Source organism: Lutra lutra, chromosome 8 (assembly GCF_902655055.1).
Source record: "Lutra lutra chromosome 8, mLutLut1.2, whole genome shotgun sequence".
NCBI classification, from domain to species: Eukaryota; Metazoa; Chordata; class Mammalia; order Carnivora; family Mustelidae; genus Lutra; species Lutra lutra.
This window is the reverse complement of record NC_062285.1, coordinates 41704862-41723505: the sequence shown is the minus strand read 5'-3', so window position 1 is coordinate 41723505 and position 18644 is coordinate 41704862. Positions and strand designations below refer to the sequence as shown.

The 18644-nt window shown below is 39.2% G+C and overlaps 1 protein-coding gene across 2 annotated transcripts in view; it reads left to right on the top strand.

The window, feature by feature from the left end:
* Positions 1 to 18644, top strand: part of ANO2 (anoctamin 2) — a 360688-nt gene that overhangs the window by 172877 nt on the left and 169167 nt on the right. For both annotated transcript variants that reach the window (XM_047743061.1, XM_047743060.1), the window contains exon 11: positions 13946 to 14080. In XM_047743061.1, coding sequence (XP_047599017.1) covers positions 13946 to 14080 — 135 coding nt within the window. The remainder of the gene's footprint in view (positions 1 to 13945; positions 14081 to 18644) is intronic.

Genomic DNA, 18644 nt, shown 5'->3' with positions numbered 1-18644 from the left:
ATTGAGGAATGTACCCTCTGTCCCTACACTGTGAAGAGTTTTGATCAAGAAAAGTTTCTGTACTTTATCAAATGTTTTCAGCATCTATTGAGAGTATCATATGGTTCTTGTTCTTTCTTTTATTAATGTATTGTATCATATTGATTGATTTGAGGATGTTGAACCAACCTTGCAGCCCAGGAATAAATCCCACTTGGTCATGGTGAATCATCCTTTTAATGTACTGTTGGATCCTATTGGCTAGTATTTTGGTGAGAATTTTTGCATCCATGTTCACTAAGGATATTGGTCTGTAATTCTCTTTTTTTGATGGGGTCTTTGTCTGGTTTTGGGATCCAAGTAATGCTGGCCTCATAAAGTGAGTTTGGAAGTTTTCCTTCCATTTCTATTTTTTGGAACAGTTTCAGGAGAATAGGTATTAATTCTTCTTTAAATGTTTGGTAGTATTCTCCTGGGCAGCCATCTGGCCCGGGGCTCTTGTTTGTTGGGAGTTTTTTGATGACTGCTTCAATCTCCTTACTGGTTATGGGTCTGTTCAGGTTTTCTATTTCTTCCTGACTCAGTTTTGGTAGTTTATATGTCTCTAGGAATGCGTCCATTTCTTTCAGATTGTCAGATTTGCTGGTGTATAGTTGCTCATAATATTTTCTTATAATTGCTTGTATTTCTTTGGTTTTGGTTGGTTGTGATCTCTCCTCTTTCATTCATGATTTTATTAATTTGGGTCTTTTTTCTTTTTGATAAGTCTGGCCAGGGGTTTATCAATCTTATTAATTCTTTTAAAGAACCAGCTCCTAGTTTCGTTGATTTGTTCTATTGTTCTTTTGATTCCTGTTTCATTGATTTCTGCTCTGATTTATTATTTCTCTTCTCCTGCTGGGTTTAGGCTTTCTTTGCTGTTCTTTCTCCAGCTCTTTTAGGTGTAGGGTTAGGTTGTGTCCTTGAGACCTTTCTCGTTTCTTGAGAAAGGCTTGTATTGCTATATACTTTCCTCTCAGGACCACCTTTCCTGTGCCCCAAAGATTTTGAACAGTTGTGTTTTCATTTTCTTTTGTTTCCATGAATTTTTTTAAATTCTTCTTTAATTTCCTGGTTGACCCATACATTCTTTAGTGGGATGCTCTTTACCCTCCATGTATTTGAGTTCTTTCTAACTTTCCTCCTGTGGGTGAGTCTAATTTGAAAGCATTGTGGTCTGAAAATAATCAGGGAATGATCCCAATCTTTTGGTGCTGGTTGAGACCTGATTCTGACCCACGATGTGTTCTATTCTGGAGAATGTCCCATGTGCACTAGAGAAGAATGTATATATTCTGTTGCTTTGGGATGGAATGTTCTGAATATAACTGTGATATCCATCTGGTCCAGCATGTCATTCAAAGCCTTTTTCCTTGTTGATCTTTTGCTTAGATGATCTGTCCATTTAAGTGAGGGGGTGTGTGTTAAAGTCCCCTACTATTATTGTATTATTGTCAATGTATTTCTTTGATTTTGTTATTCATTGGTTTATATAATTGGCTGCTCCCATGTTAGGGGCATAGATATTTAAAATTGTTAGATCTTCTTGCCAGACAGACCCTTTAAGTATGATATAGTGTCCTTCCTCATCTCTTATTATAGTCTTTGGCTTAAAGTCTAATTTATCTGATAGAAGGATTGCCACCCCAGCTTTCTTTTGATGTCCATTCTCATGGTAAATTGTTTTCCACCCCCTCACTTTCAATCTGGAGGTGTCTCTGGGTCTAAAATAAGTTTCTTGCAGACAGCATGTCAATGGGTCCTGATTTTTTAATCCATTCTGATACCCTGTGTCTTTTGATTGGGGCATTTAGCCCATTTGCATTCAGGGTGACTATTGAAAAATAAGAATTTAGTGCCATTGTATTGCCTGTAAGGTGACTGTTACTGTGTATTGGCTCTGTTCCTTTCTGGTCTGTTACTTTTTGGCTCTCTCTTGGCTTATAGGACCCCTTTCAATATTTCCTGTAGGGCTGGTTTGGTGTGCAAATTGTTTTAGTTTTTGTTTGTCCTGGAAGCTTTTTATCTCTCCTTCTATTTTCTTTCTTTTTTTTTTTTTTGAAGATTTTATTTATTTATTTGACACAGAGAGAGAGATCACAAGTAGGCAGAGAGGCAGCCAGAGAGAGAAGGGGAAGCAGGCTCCCCACTGAGCAGAGTGCCCAATGCAGGGCTTGATCTCAGGACCCTGAGATCATGACCTGAGCTGAAGGCAGAGGCTTAACCCACTGAGCTATCCAGGTGCCCCTCTCCTATTTTCTTTCTTTCTTTTTTTTTTTTAAGATTTTATTGATTTATTTGACAGAGAGCGAGATCACAAGTAGGCAGAGAGGCAGGCAGAGAGAGGGGGAAGCAGGCTCCCTGCTGAGCAGAGAGCCCGATGCAGGGCTCGATCCCAGGACCCTGAGATCATGACCTGAGCCGAAGGCAGAGGCTTAACCCACTGAGCCACCCAGGTGCCCCACCCCTCTCCTATTTTCAATGACAGCCTAACTGGATATAGTTTTCTTGGCTGCATATTCTTCTTGTTTGGTGCTCTCAGTATATCATGCCAGTCTTTTCTGGCCTGACATTGTCTCTGTCGGTAGGTCTGCTGCCAATCTAATATTTCTACTGCTGTATGTTCCAGACCTCTTGTCCTGAGCTGCTTTCAGGATTTTTGTCTTTGTCAATGAGACTTGTAAGTTTTACTATTAGATGATGGGCTATGGAGTTCTTTTTGTTGATTTTGAGGAGGGTTCACTGTGCTTCCTGGATTTTGATGCTTGTTCCATTCGCCAAATTAGGGAAATTCTCTTCTATAACTTGCTCCAATATACCTTCTGCCCCCTTTCTCTTTGTTCTTCATCTGGGATCCCAGTTATCCTAATATTGTTTCATCTTACGGTATCACATATCTCTCGAATGTTCCCCCTAGTTGTTTGTCTCTCTTTTGCTCAGCTTCTTTATTCTCCATCATTTGGTCTTCTATATATCACTAATTCTGTCTTCTATCTCATTTTTTTTTAAGATTTTATTTATTTATTTGACAGAGATCACAAGTAGGCAGAGAGGCATGCAGAGAGAGAGAGGGGAGAAGCAGCTTCCCTGCTGAGCAGAGAGGCTGATGCGGGGCTCAGTCCCAGGACCCTGGGATCATGACCTGAGCCAAAGGCAGAGGCTTTAACCCACTGAGCCACCCAGGTGCCCCGTCTTCTATCTCATTTATCGTAGCAGTAAGAGCCTCCATTTTTTATTGCACCTCATTAATAGGTTTTTTTATTTCAACTCGATTAGATTTAATTCTTTTTTTTTCTCCAGAAAGGGATTCTCTAGTATCTTCCATGCTTTTTTTGAGCCCAGCTAGCACCTTGATAATTGCCATTCTAAACTTTAGTTCTGACATATTACTAATGTCCATATTGATTAGGCCCCTAGCTGTTGGTACTGCCCCTTGTTGTTTTTTTGTCGTGAATTTTTCTGTCTTGTCATTTTATCCAGATAAGAATAGATGAATGAGAGAAAAAAATACTAAAAGGGTAGCAATGACCCCAGGAAAATAGATACTAACCAAATCAGAAGAGACCCAAAACCAGGGGGAAAAAAAAGAAAAAATATATATACATATATTGGACTGGTGGATTGAACAGAGCCCTACACTTGATTTTGTTTGTATTTTTGGTCTGCTAGAAGGAACAACCTCCCAAAATTTCAAAGAAAATAAAACTTATATGTATACAAAAATGGGTGTAAACACAATGAAGGGATGGAATATGAATATAAAGATGAAGATTAAAAAGGATTCTAAAAAAGGAATTGATAAGTTGGTTAAAAAGAGAAAAAAGAAAAGAGGAAAGAAGGTGGTGAGCCTGGAGAGCAGAACAAAGCCGTGTGCTAGAGTTAGGGTATATTTTTATCTATTAGAAGAAACACTATCCTGGGGTGCCTGGGTGGCTCAGTGGGTCCTGGGATTGAGTCCCGCATCAGGCTCTCTGCTTAGCAGGGAGCCTGCTTCCTCCTCTCTCTCTGTCTACTCACCTGTGATCTTTTTCTGTCAAAACAATAGATAAAATCTTAAAAAAAAAAAAAAGAATTAACACTATCCCAAAATTTTAAAGAAATAAAACCTGTATGTATACAAAAAATGAGGTGAAATACAATGAAGGGATAGAATAGAACTATAACAATGAAAATTTAAAAAGATTTTTAAAAAGGTATTGATAAGGTAAAATAGTTAAAAAATATTAAAATAGGAAAGGAGAAATTAAAAAAATAGAATAAGAAAAAAATAAAATTAAAAAAATTTAACCTTGAAAGACTCAAGAATCATGGAAAAAAATCCATGAATTCTATGTGCTGTATTCCTATAGCTCTGAAGTTTTGCAGTTCTCATTGATCAGTGAACTTTGTCTTGCCTAGATGTTCTTGCTGATCTCCTGGGGAAGGGGCCTATAGCAGTGATTCTCAAATGTCTTTGTTGGAGGTGGAATTGCACTGCCCTTGCCAGGGGCCAGACTAAGCAATCTGCTGAGGTTCGCTCTTGGGAGCTTTTGTTCCCTGAACACTTTCCGTACAGCTTTGGAGGATGGGAATGAAAAATGGTGGCCTCCCAATCTCCACTTGGAGGAGCCGAGAGCTCGGGCCCCACTTCTCAGTGCACCCTCAGAGAAAAGTAGTCAATCCCTTCCGTCTCCCTGGTCTCTGGCTGTGCTCTGTGTTCACCCACCCTGTGACAGAGCATTGCTGTCTCTGGCACATGGCCCTGTTTGGAGTCTCCAAACCCAGCAGATTCCTGCCACACCGTCCTGCGCCACTCTTCCTGGAAGAAGAAGGTTCTGCCACTTGTGGGGACCCTGCTCGAAGACTAGTGGCCCGACTGTGCCTCAGTTTAAGGTAATCCCGAGCTGAGAGCCCACTGCTCGGCTCTGTCTCTATAACCAGTTTCCCTGCTGTGATACCGGGGAGCTCTGCCGCACTCAGACACCCTGGTCATTTTGTGACCCCGCGGGTTCTGAGATCACACTGTCCCCACAGGTCTCCATCCCCTTGCTTAGCCTCTGGAATGATGTCCCTCGGTGGAGCAGACTTCTAAAAGTTCCAATTTTATGCTCTGCAGCTACTGGCTTGCTGGGAGCTGGCCCCTCCCCCTGTGGTCTATCTTCTCGTCTCTTTGGATTCACTTTTCCGCATGTCCTACCTTCCGGAAAGTGGTTGATTTTCTGTTCTTAGAATTGCTGCTCTTCTTCTCTTCAGTCTCCTGTTGAGTTTGTTGGTATTCAGGATGGTTTGATAGCTATCTAGCTGAACTTCTGTGATCTGATGATATTTTGTCTCTTACTCTTCCACTGTCGTGCTCCTCCCCTCATCAATGTGGTTTTTGATTTGAATTTCCCTGATGCCTAATGATGATGAACAGTTTTTCATGTGTCTGTTAAGCCATTTGTATGTCTTTGGAAAAATGTCTGCTCATGTCTTCTGCCCATTTTTTTACTTGATTATATGTTTTTTCAGTGTTGACTTTGAGGAGTTCTTGATAGATCTTGGATATCAGCTCTTTGTCGGTAGTGTCATTTGCAAATAGCTTCTCCCATTCTGTGGGATGATCATATGATTTTTATCCTTCATTTTGTTGATGAGGTGTATCATGTTGATTGGCAAATATTGAACCTTTCTTGCATCCTCAGAATAAATCCCATTTGATTGTGGTGAATGATCATTTCAGTCATGAGAAAGAAAAACAAAGTTGAGGTATCACAATTCCAGATCTCAATATATATAGTACAAGGCTGTAGTAATCAAAACAGTATGGTATAGGCACAAAAATAGACACATAGATGAATGGAACAGAATAGAGAGCCCAGAAATAAACTCATGATTGTATGGTCAGTTAATTTATGGCAAAGGAGCAAGAATATGCAGTGAGGGGCAAGAGAGTCTTTTCAGTAAATGGTTCTGGGAAAACTGGACAGCTTCATGTAAAAACATGAAACAGACCACTTTCTAACACCATACAAAAAATAGACTCAAAATAGATTAAAGACCTAAGTGTGAGACCTAAAACCATAAAAATTCTAGAAGAGAGCACAGGCAGTAATTTCTCTGACACTGACCATAGTAATATTACTCTAGACATGTCTCTTAAGACAAGGGGAACAAAAGCAAAAATAAACTATTGGCATTACATCAACATAAAAGGCTTTTGCAAAATGGAGTCCATTGCTAGATCTAAAGAGCAACCACTGAATGGGAGAAGATATTTGCAAATGATATATCTGATAAGGGGTTAATATCCAAAATATATAAGGACCAAAGACAATGCCAAAAACAATAAATAACCAATAAAAAATGGGCAGAGTAACCAAATAGATCTTTTTCCAAAGAAGATATACAAATGGCCAAAACATAAAAATATGTTCCACATCTCTGATCTTCAGAGAAATGCAAATCAAAACCACAATGAGATATCACCTCACACCTGTCAGAATGGCTAAAATCAAAAAGACAAGAAATAAAAAGTGCTGGCAAGGATGTGGAGAAAAAGGAATCTTTGTGCACTGTTGGTGGGAATGCAAACTGGTGCAGCCACTGTTAACAACAGTATGGAGTTTCCTCAAGAAATTAAAAACCAGAACTACCAAAGGATCCAATAACTTCACTACTGGGTATTTACCCAAAGAAAATGAAAACACTCATTCAAAAGGGCATATGTACCCCTATGTTTCTGCAGGATTATTTATAGTAGCCAAGCTATGGAAGCAACGTAAGAGTCCATTGATAGATGAATAGATAGGAAGATGTGGTATATATATGTATATGTGTGTATGTGTGGGATGTATCATGGGATATTATATAACCATTAAAAAGGATGAGATTTTTGCCATTTGCAACAACATGGATGGACCTAAAGGATATTATGCTAATCAAAATAAGTCAGACTGAGAAAGACAAGTACCATATGATTTCTCTTATATGTGGAATCTAAAAAAAAAAATGAATAAACAAACAACAGAATCAGACCTGTTAACACAGAAAGCAAACTGATGGTTGCTCGTGGGAGTGTGCACAAAATGAGTGAAGGCAAGCGGGAGGTATAGGTTCCATACCTCCTGCTTCCAGTTATGAGATGAGTAAGTCACAGGAATAAAAGACACAGCATAAGGTATAGTCAATGGTATTGTAATAGCATGGTGTGGTGACAGATGGTAGCTACACTGTGGTGAGCATAGCATAATGTTGAAACTTGTTGAGTCACTGTTTTATACCTGAAACTAATGTAGCTTAGTGTATCAACTACTCTCAAGTAAAAAAAATAATAAAAATTTAAAGATGAAACCATTTAAAATCAAAATATAGTATACCTATAGACAGATACTTGCTGAATTTTTGCAAACTGAACACACCCATACAACTAGTACCTAGATGAAGAAAGAATATGATTAACACTACTATCTGGACTTCTAGCATAGCTATTTTGTTTTTGACTTTACATAAATATAAATAGAATAATTAAATATATATAGTTTTTGTGTGTGTGACTTCTTTTGCTCAACGTTGTGTTGATGAGATTTATCCATATTGTTGCATGTTCTTGTACTGTGTTCGTTCCCATTGCTGTATAACATTCCATTGGGCAAATATAACACAACATATTTATCCATTTTATTGCTTGTAGGCATTTATGGGGTTTTATAGGCATTTATGGGGTTTCCAGTGTGGGGCTATCATAGATAGTGCTGCTGTTCTGTGTCTCTCAATGTACATGTATGCATTTCTGTTGGGCACATACTTAGGATGAGAGTTGTTGCATCATTGGGGATGCCCAGGTTCAGCTGTAGTAGATATTACCCATCAGTTTTCCCAGAGTAGATCTACCAATATACATGCCACCTGCACCATGGGAGCATTTCTGGTTTCTCCACATTTGGCCAAGACTTGGTATTTCCCCTCTTTTTCGTTGTTACCATTCTCTTGACTATACAGACTTATTGTGTTGTGATTTCATTTGCTTTTCCCTGATGATCTGATGATGAGGAAAGTTGAGTACATTTTCATATTTTATTGGTCAATTGGGTATCTTTTTGGGGGGAGAGGGGCAGAGGGAAAGGGAGAGAGAATCTTAAGCACATGGAGCCCATCACAGAGCTTGATTTCACAACCCTGAGATCATGATGAGGGTCGAAATCAAGAGTTGGATGCTTAAATGACTGAGCCACATAGGCATCCCAATTGGTTATCTTTTTAATGAAGAGTTCCTTAAAGTCTTTTGCTTATTTTTCTGTTGGATTCCTAATTCATATTCATCTCTAGAATTTCTTTATGTATTCCAAATACAAGTCCATGTATACAAATATTTTTTTTTAACTATTCCTTGACCTGTCTTTTTACTCACCTAACCGTACCATTTGATGAGCAGACGTTTTCCATTTTAATGTAGTAGACCATGTGGGTCTTTAGAATAAGTGTCATCAGCAGTGGTTAACATTTATTACTTGCTTATTGTGTCCTAGGCCTTGCTCATATCATTTTCACATTAACATATTTTTAAATGGAAAGAAAATGAAGCTTAGAGAGGTGGAAAGACTTTCCCAAGGTGGGAAACAGCAGAGGGCACATTCATGCCTCCTCTCCCCACTCCAGAGCCCCTGTTCTGGAACCTCTGCTATACCAGAGAGGACACCTGCTGATATCCCATAGACAATTGATATCCCATAGCCCTTGAATTTTTTGTTTGGCCTGTACATTTTTTTTTTTTCCAGTTGAATTAGTTGCCAACATTGAAAAATTAGGAGAAATACAGATTTCCAGCTTTTCTTGGAAAATTGTAGGATCTGGCAATACTGGTCTTTTTTTCTCACATGTCTCCCAGGACTGCTGGAGCTGAGTAGTTACTGGTCCCTGTAGATAGAAATAAGCCCTCTCCTGTTCCACTGGAGATGCTATGATTGGTTGTGCTTGGCCTGCTTTGGTCATTTATGTTTCCTGCCTGGTTCCTGAAGGCATCTGAATTTTTCACAACTAAACTGTTGCTCTTAAATGGCATAACTGACTCCTTTTCCTTCTTTGTTTCATCTGTTCTTACCCTAATGGATTTTGACCTCGCTCGCTTCCTTTGCAAGGTATCTGGGCTCTGTGTTCAGGCTTCCTGTCTACCTTTCTGGCCGTTGATGATTTTATAGTAAAAAGAGGAGTAAATTACTTATGTGGAACAGTTAAAAGAACTCCTCAAAATATTCTCTCCCTTCCTTTAAGGGGTGAAGGCATTGTTTCCATAAAGCTTGAAATGTAATTCCTTTCCTGGAAGAAGTGACAAAGTACCAGTGAGGTTTAAGTTACCAGATCAGCTCCTTAAGCATAAACCTGGGAAGCAACAGGAGAAAAGATTTGTAGATTTTATGGGTTAATAGACTGGTCAGGGAAATCTTCTGTCTCTGAATGGCGGAGTACCTCAGATGGGATGCTTTGGTGGTCTGGTTTCAGAGCTGGAAAAAACATGAGAACATGGCAGGAGATGGAGGATGAATAGGTAGCTATGATCTGTCTTTCTCTAACTCAGCGTATTTACCCTGGGCATGTCCCCTGCCCAGCCATTTCCTTTCTTTCCCTAAGTCCCTCCTAGAAGTCAGTATACTGTGGAGGAATCTTGAGAGTTGGAATCTCAGTTAGCCTCACTGAATTTGAATCTTGTCTCTACTTTCTTCCCAGCCACGTGACCTTGGGGTACTATTTTTGTCCATCAGTTTCTTCATCTCTAACTGGAAGATAATAGCATACTACCTCATAGAGTTGTGGGGACTAAAAAAAAATGAAACAATACTTAGAATTTTCTTAGAACAGAGCCTGACAAAGAATCAGCCCTCAATAAATTTCAGTCCCTATGACTGCTGTTGTTATCCTGGCAAGAGCACATGGAGGGGTCAAATGCCAAGGGACCAAATGCTTGCCTTGCCATCCACTAGCCATGTGACCTTGGACAAGTCTGTTTATCCAAAGAGCTTCTGTTTCCTCACCTGGAAAAGATGTTGTGAGAATTGAAAGTGGAGTTAATAAGACGATCAAGACAAGAGCACTAGGACAGTTTGTGTTTGTTATGTCTTATGTCTCTCCTATCTTCCCATTCCCCACTCTTCTTCCAGAGGTAGGCAATGTAGTCTGGAGGGGAAGGCAAGATGAGCACCCATGAGGGGGCAGCTAATAGTATCCCATGATCATGGAAATAGGAACTGTAGTGATGTCCCTTTTTTCAGTCCCCATGTTGGTAATTTGTATTTTGTCTTTCATCTTCTTGATTAGTCCGACTAACATTTATCAATTTTATGGATCCTGTCAAACAACCAGCTTTTGGTTTCATGGACTTTCTTTATATTTTTTCTGTTTTCATTCTCACTGATCTCTGCTCCCCACTTTATTATTTCTTTCCTTCTGTTTGCTTTGGATTGAATTTGTTCTTCTTTTTCTAGTAGAAGTGAAAGCTTAGATGATTGATTCAGAGCTTTCTTATGTTAGTACAAGTATTCAATGCTATAAATTTCTAAGTATTGCTTTAATGTCATCCTACAATTTTTGGTAATGTGTTTTCCTTTTCACTCAATTGAAACTACTTTCTAATTTCCCTTTTTATTTCTTCATTGACCTTTCTTTGGGTTATTTGGATGGGTATTGTTTAATTTCCAAGTATTTATAGATATTTTCAGATACCTTTCTGCTGTTGATTTTTAGTTTAACTTAATTGTGCTCAGAGAATAAAATTTCATTACTTCAATCCCTTTAGATTTGTTAGATTAGCTTTATAGCTCAGAATATGGACCATCTTGGTGAATGTGTATTGGAAAGAATGTATTTTCTGCTGTTTAGTAGATGATTCTATACATGTCAATTAGGTCAAGTTGGTTTGTAGTGACATCTATGTCCTTACTGAATTTTTATGTCTCCTTGTTCTCTCCATTACTTGAGAGGGAAGTGTTGATGTCTCCAGTTTAAACTTGAGAATTTGTCTTTTCATCCTTTTAGTTCTCTCAGTTTTTATTGTATGTATTTTGATGTATGCAGCTGATCTGTACATTTTACTGTATGCATTTAGGATTAACAGGCCTTCTTAATGAGTTTACCATATTATCATTAATTGATCTGCTTCTTTATCCCAGGTAATGTTCTTTGTTCAGAAGTCTTTGTGTGTCCCAGCTTCCTTTTGATTCCTGATTGCATGATATATTTTTTTATTTTTCTTTCATATATGCCTTTATAATAAAAGTGGGTTTCTTGTGTGCTTACATTTGTTATCATTAATGTATTCATATATATTTTTAAATTTAATTTTATTTTTTTCAGTGTTCCAAGATACATTGTTTATGTACCACACCTAGTGCTCCATGCAATCCGTGCCCTCCTTAATACCCACCACCAAGCTCACCCAACCCTCCACTCCCCTCCACTCCAAAACCCTCAGTTTGTTTCTCCATGGTTCATCTCCCTCTCCGATTTCCCCAACTCACTTCTCCTCTCCATCTCCCAGTGTCTTCCGTATATTCCTTATGCTCCACAAATAAGTGAAGCCATATAAAATTGACTCTCTCTGCTTGACTTATTTCACTTAGCATAATCTCCTCCAGTCCCATCCATGTTGATACAAAAGTTGGGTATTCATCCTTTCTGATGGAGGCATAATACTCTATTGTATAATGTATTCATATTTTAAAACTACCACCTTACTATATTTGTTTTCTATTTGTTTTGTCTGTAGTTTCTTTCTGTTTCTCCTCTTTTCATGACTTCTTTGCAAATGAGTATATTTTATGGTTCCATTTCATCTCCAATTTTGGTCTGTTAATTATTACCTATTTTTAAAATTCAGTGGTTGCTCTAGGATTTACAGAATCCTTTAACTTACCACATTCTACTTTAAAATAATATTATACCATTTCACACCCTGGGTAAGGGCATTCCAACACTATTTCTCAGTTTCCTCTCTCCTATCATAGATGTTGTTGTTGTCCTACTCCTATTACTGCTTTCTTCCATGAAATTTTAATACCACATATATCTGTATATCTCTTTATGTTCTGTGGCCCTTTGGAGACCTAAAACCACTGTAATACCTAAGATAGTTTTCCAGAGAAATAGTTTTATCCCCACGGGAGCACTGTTTCATATAGTATTCTGGGTTGACCGTTTTTCCCACCCCCCCCCTTTCCATACTTTAAGGTTGTCACCCTGTTATCTTCTGGCTTGCATAGTTTCTGCCAAGAAATTGGCTGTAAGTCTTACCTTTGTCCCTTTGCATATAATATCCTCCCTTTCCCATCTTTCCCTCCCACCCCAGCTTAATTAAAGATTTTCTATCTTTGTTTTTCAGATTTGATTATGATATGTATAAGTTTCTGTTTTTGTTTTTATATTTACTCTGGTTGGGGTTCTCTGGGTTCTTAGATCTATGTTTTGTTGTTTTTGATTAATTTTGGGAAAATTTTTAGCCATAATCCATTCAGATATTTCTTCTGTCTTCTTTCTCTTAATCTTCCTGGCACTTCAGTTATATATATGGTAGACCCTAGAATATTATCCTCTGTCCTGCCCCTCCCCCAGAGCAGACTGCTGATCCTTATCACTCAGTGATTTGAATGAGAGATGGTCTTGGGAGATGCGTGTGCTTCCATGCCCCTCTGCAAATAAAGAGGCCCTTTCTGGTTTTCTATGTTGCATGTTACCCTCCTTATGAGTACCAGATGGTGGTCATTGGCTGGGATCTTATGAATGACTGCAAACCCCTCTTGTGTCTGGAGCTCCCAGTTATTCTAACCTATCATCCTAACCTATACTCAGCCTTTCAGAATTTACAAGATTATATCTTTTTCTTTGAACTGCCTTTTCCTTCTGTGGTCTGCCAAATCTGAAAGTGTTTGCATGTCCCATTTTCCTTGGAGGTGCTTGTCACTTTTTAAAAAAATATTCACTTCACATGATTATCTTGTAGTCTCCACTCTATGATGGGTTCAAGGAAAGTTTAATGTCACAGATTATCTCGACTTCTCTTGTTGTTAGGGAGGAAGCCACATTATTTTGCCATTGTGTGAATCCTAGGTGAGAGCAGCCCCTTTGGTAGTGGACAAATAGATTCAATTCACTGTTCTTATACTTTTGTCCTCACATCAAAGAGTGGGCTGCACTCCCATTTCCCTCCTGTGTTTTATGTCATAGCCTCTTGGGAAAGAAAATACACGGTTTCTCTGTGGTTTGTATTTTTCTACTCAGGTGCCTGTCACCAATAGTTATTTAAAAGAAAAATTCCTTTTTAGAGACAGTGTGACAACTTACTAACTTCCTGATCTGGGGATCAAGAAAGATAATGGCTTGTTAATTTTCTCTTTAAAAGAATTTTTTTATTATAAAATTAATTCATTAACAAAGTAGAGAGTTTAAAAAATGCAGAAAGGTAAAAAAATAAAGAAATAAAACCCATCCATAATCCTATCAGCTAAGGAAACCATTGCTAATATTTTACCAAAATTCTTCTAGTCATTTTTCTGAGTTTTATGGTTTGTATACATAAGTATGCATGCCCACCTGTTTGTGTGTTTTAGTCACATAGCAAAGTTTTGAAAAGGTATTTTTCTGTGGGTACGGTACTCATGAGGTGATGTTGTGTTACTCATGTTTGTCTGGTAAAGATGCCAAAATGTATGGCCTATTTTCAGTTTGCTGTTAGGGCTGGATTCCTTCTCGGGACTATTTCACGTGAATAGCCAGGATTCCCTGGTGTGTGTGTGTGTGTGTGTTTCCCAGGGAATGTAATTCATAGTAGAAGAGACCAGTTCTTTGTGCTGAGGTCCCTCTTGCGCCATCTAACTTCCATCTCTTTTTATTTATGCTGACCTGTTGTCAGGATTAGAACAAACAGAAATGGAGGAAGTATATGGTGTTCTTAATATGTGTTGCAATTTTCTTTCTTTTTCAGAAAGTATTTTGGAGAAAAAATTGGACTGTATTTTGCCTGGCTGGGGTTATATACATCATTTCTCATTCCATCTTCTGTAATTGGAGTGATCGTGTTTCTTTATGGATGTGCAACAATCGAAGAAGATATTCCCAGGTGAGATGTTTTTAAAGAAAAAGCCTCAGTTCCCACAGGGCAGTACTTTGGGGTTTCATCCCAGTTGCAAGTACAGTTCACACGCTTCCTTCCAAAGTCCTCACCCTCTATTCTCTCCTCCCCTTACCAGACACGTAACCTCCCTCCAGAGACAGATCTGGGAACTACAGAGTCTGGGAATGGCTTCAGAGCCTGCTGGGGATGGCTCCCTTCCTTTCCTAGTTAAGCTCTTCTCCAGGGCTAGAGGCTGATGTGGGCAAGTAGATTCTACCTGTTGAAAAAACCCAAGCCTGAGAAATGCATTTTCCTCTCAACTTCACGACTTTTTTCTCTGGTTTTCCTAAGACCTGAAGCGGGAAACGGTGAGTGGCATTGGATAGAGATCACATGTCGATATGGTCAAACACTGTTGGGGCAAAATGCTGTGAGGCTATCCATAGAAGCGGGCAGCTCTGGAACTGAGGGGGGCTCAACCTCTGGTTCAGGAAGTCAGAAACTGCAGGTGACAGGCCCCATGGTGGGGCTCTTGGAGAGCCAAGAGATGGAACAAAGGCTGGTCCTTATGGTGAAAAGAGAACCTACAAAGAATATAAGCACTTAAAAATAGCATACTTGGGCTGCCGGGTGGCTTAGTTGGTTAAGCGTCTGACTTGATTTTGGCTCAGGTCATGATCTCAGGGTCACGAAATCAAGCCCCGTGTCCAGCTCCATGCTGGGTGTGCAGCCTACTTCAAATTCTTTCCCTCTCCCTCAGTGTCCCCCCAACACAACTCATGCTCTCTCCTCTCTCTCTCTCTCTCTCTCACAAAAAAATAGCATCCTTTAGGATGGAGAGCATTACATATTAGCTATAAGACTAGATAGTTCACTCCCCAGGTTTTCCTTCCCTTGGCTGTAAATAGTGATAATAACACGTACCTTGTGATGTTGTTGTAAGGATTCAGGAGATGATGTTTGGCACATAGTAAAATATTAATAAATGTTGAAGGAATCAACATATGTAGAAATAAAGTACAAGTGACACTTAACTTATATTTGGCATTTAAATCTCTTACCATCTTCAGCATTATCCTCGAAAACCAAAGCGTGATTAATGTATTTTAATACTTTTTCAGTTGCAAGTGATAGAAATGCAACATCAACTAGCTGAAGCAAAAAAAAAGGGGGGGGGGAATTTATTAGAAGGATTCTGGGGTGTGTCAGGGAACACAGTGGCAGGTGTATGGCTAGCCTAGGTGTCAGTGGAAGTAGGGACTCCTGTTTATCTCCCATTACTGGTTTTTTCTTGTATTTGTTTCACTGCAGATTTTCTCCATTGGATGTAAACACTCCTACTAATAGCTCGTGGAACTTGTATCTTAGAGCTTTCTTTTTAATTGGTTCCAAAAGCCCCGTTGGCTCATTTTGGATTAGGGTGGAGGCCCTGGGCCCATAGTCGTGGCTGTGGGGCTGGATCACTCTTTACCAAAAGGATGTTCCCTCAGTAGCCCGGTGGATGAGGACACTGGGCAGACTGGGTGTCCACTAGAGTTGGAAGAAGTAATGACTGTCCTGAAGAAAGGACCAAGAGCTGGGCTTCTTTGAGGAAAGGGTTTCACCAATGGTCAATACTTAGACCTACTTAAATACTTAAAGCTAGATACTTAAAGCTAGATAACTTAGTGTAAGAGACAAGGGTTTGGATATTACTATGTGTAAAACCCTGGCATCAACTGCCCAGTGTTTTGACTGGGGATTCTGGGACCACGATACAACAAATGTGATGGAGGTTTTGCCTTCCTCAGGCCATCTAGCATGAGAGAACAACTAATACTTATCAAATGCCTTCCTTGTGCCGGGCATGGGGCTGGGTGTTTCTCAGATATCGGTTTCTTTGATCCTGTAGATAGAGATTATGGTTGTAACCTGTTAGATTGGTATTATTTTCACCTAACAGAGGTGGAGAAATTGATGCTACAGTCATGTAACGTGTCCAACTTCAGCAACTAGTAATTGTCAGGGTTACAACTTGACCTCAACTGCCCCCTTTCCCCCCTGAGATGTGGCATCTCCCAGAAGGTTCATACCCTCCTTGGCAGCCAAGCAGTTTCAACTGGCCTTGCCTGGTACCTTCTCAGAAAACATGGTTCCCATGTTTCTCTTGCCCAGTTTGATCCCTATAGAGCTGGGCCTCAGGTTGATCCACATGGGAAAACTCCACTGTGCGTAGAGAGCTAGTGCCAGGGTAGAGGGTGGGCCATCAGCGTGCTCGTTTACATTGGGATTTAGAATTTGTGCCTTGGTTCCCCATATGGGAATACATATGAAAGGGACTGTGTGGCTGGAAATGACCATGGTCTGCATGTACTGAGAAATACATATCTGCACACATGCAGTCATGTACATGCAGGTATACGTGGACGTGAAACGTGACCATTATCACTGCAGATGTCTCTTCTCACCTGTCAGAGTGCGTAATGTTTCACACACGATGTCTAGCAACCCATTAGGGGGTTAGAGAACCAGCTGAATGGTTGTCTTTTTTTTTTTTTTTTAAGATTTTATTTATTCATTTGAGAGAGAGAGAATGAGAGAAAGGCAGAGAGAGAGCATGAGAGGGGAGAAGTCAGAAGGAGAAGCAGACTCCCTGCCCATCAGGGAGCCCGATGTGGGACTTGATACCAGGACTCCAGGATCATGACCTGAGCTGGAGGCAGTAGCTTAACCAACCGAGTCACCCAGGCACCCCTGAATGGTTGTCTTTTAAATGAGCTAAAATAGGATAGAGTAGAATGAAATACGATATTAGTATTCATCACAAGAAGGAATAGGTATTGTTTCATGAGATTTTATTTAGCTATATAAATACGTTTATGCTGGGGAGAGAGAGAGAGAATGTTTGTATTCGCATGCTGGAATCTGGTGGAAAAGATTATTTTTAAATTATAGCTCACGGTCAAAAAAGTTTGAAGTAGCCTGTTTTAAAGCTGAAATTTTGGTTGTTGGCTCTTCAAACTCAGGGTGGGGTGTGATTTTTTTTCTATTATTTACATCTTCCTTGTTTAAGTATATTATGAGGAATTTTTAAAAGAACTGCCTTTTAATCATAATTATATAGCCATAAAAAATCCAGGCTCAATGGGCTTGACGAAAACTCATAAAATACCACTCCCTATCAACAAAAGAATAGTCTTTAAATCCCAATACTGGATCTAAACAAATTTATACTCTTCTGGGATCTGTTTATGTCAGCCACACCTAAGCATGATTAAAAACTTGTACCATTCCTAGGATTACTTTAGAGGTTTCTAATTTTGACATTAAGCCTGGAATTTATTATCTATGTATAATTTTTAAAAATGTTCTGTTTTATAAGCATTATAGATTAATAGTAAGATAGTACAAAGGGGCCCACTGTACCCTTCATCCAATTTTCCCTAGTGGTTATGTCTCATATAACTTTAGGACAATATCAAAAGCAGAAAATTTACATTATGTGAAACTTTAAATGGTACCTTTTATCACCGACAACTTTGATATATGAATACAAATATCATTTATAAGTAATAATTCCATATGTGCATGATACATCTATAGAACTTTTCTCTACTTACCAAAGGATTGGTTCCATTTATTAGGCATTGGCTTACATGGGTAGGAAAGGCTAGAGGATTTAAAAAAAAAAAAAATTAAAAAAAAAAGCTGATTGATCTAAACCATGTTGGAAAAAAAAATGGTTACCTTAGTCTGAAACCTTGATAGCAGATGCTGTGTCTAAATTTCTAGAATCATTCCCATGTTGCACCTCCTCCCTTTGTGAAAGCATGGCCCTGTATCACCTAACTTATGAGCAATGAGTTACTGATTAAGAACACCATTCACTTTGGGGTCCTGGTTCAGCTCTTGTCGGCCATTTATCAACCTTCCTGTGCTTTCTAGAGAAAATGATAGACTGAAGAACTACAGCATTCGGTTTATAGCTACAGTTGCTTCTAACTAGAAATCCGCAGATGATGCAGCTAGTGAGTAACCCAGATGCAATTTCAGTTCTAGCTGAGCTTCCCTCACCTTTCTGCTTCTCTTTGCAGCCTTCTCTAGAGAGGCAGCCTCTCTCCGAGAACGCAAAGTTGTTTTACACTTGATCTTAGCCAAAAGGCCAAGAAGCAACCACAAAGTCATTTTAATATCACCCCGAACAGAATTTCCCCAGAATTCTGTTCAGATTGCTTACATCAAACAGACAAATCAACAAACAGAACACCCTAACAGCTCTAAAGCATTCTGACTTCAAGTTTAAATGATTTGGGGAGTATCCATGTGATTGCAGCGCCATTTTGTACAAATGGTTGATAGTTGACCGTCCCCCCATTGTAAAGCCAATAACTGAAGCAGCTCTTATGTTTCCAAGTGCTCTGGACTTTGGTAGCTGGTTGCTAACACTTTTTCATTCCTGACATTTTAGCATTGACTAGCTTTGATTAGGATTAAGTTGGTTAGAGATGATCCCTTCCTCAAGCCTATGTGTTAAAAAAAAAAAAAAAAAAAGCCCCAAACAACAAAGTGCTATTCCTGACACACATATTTG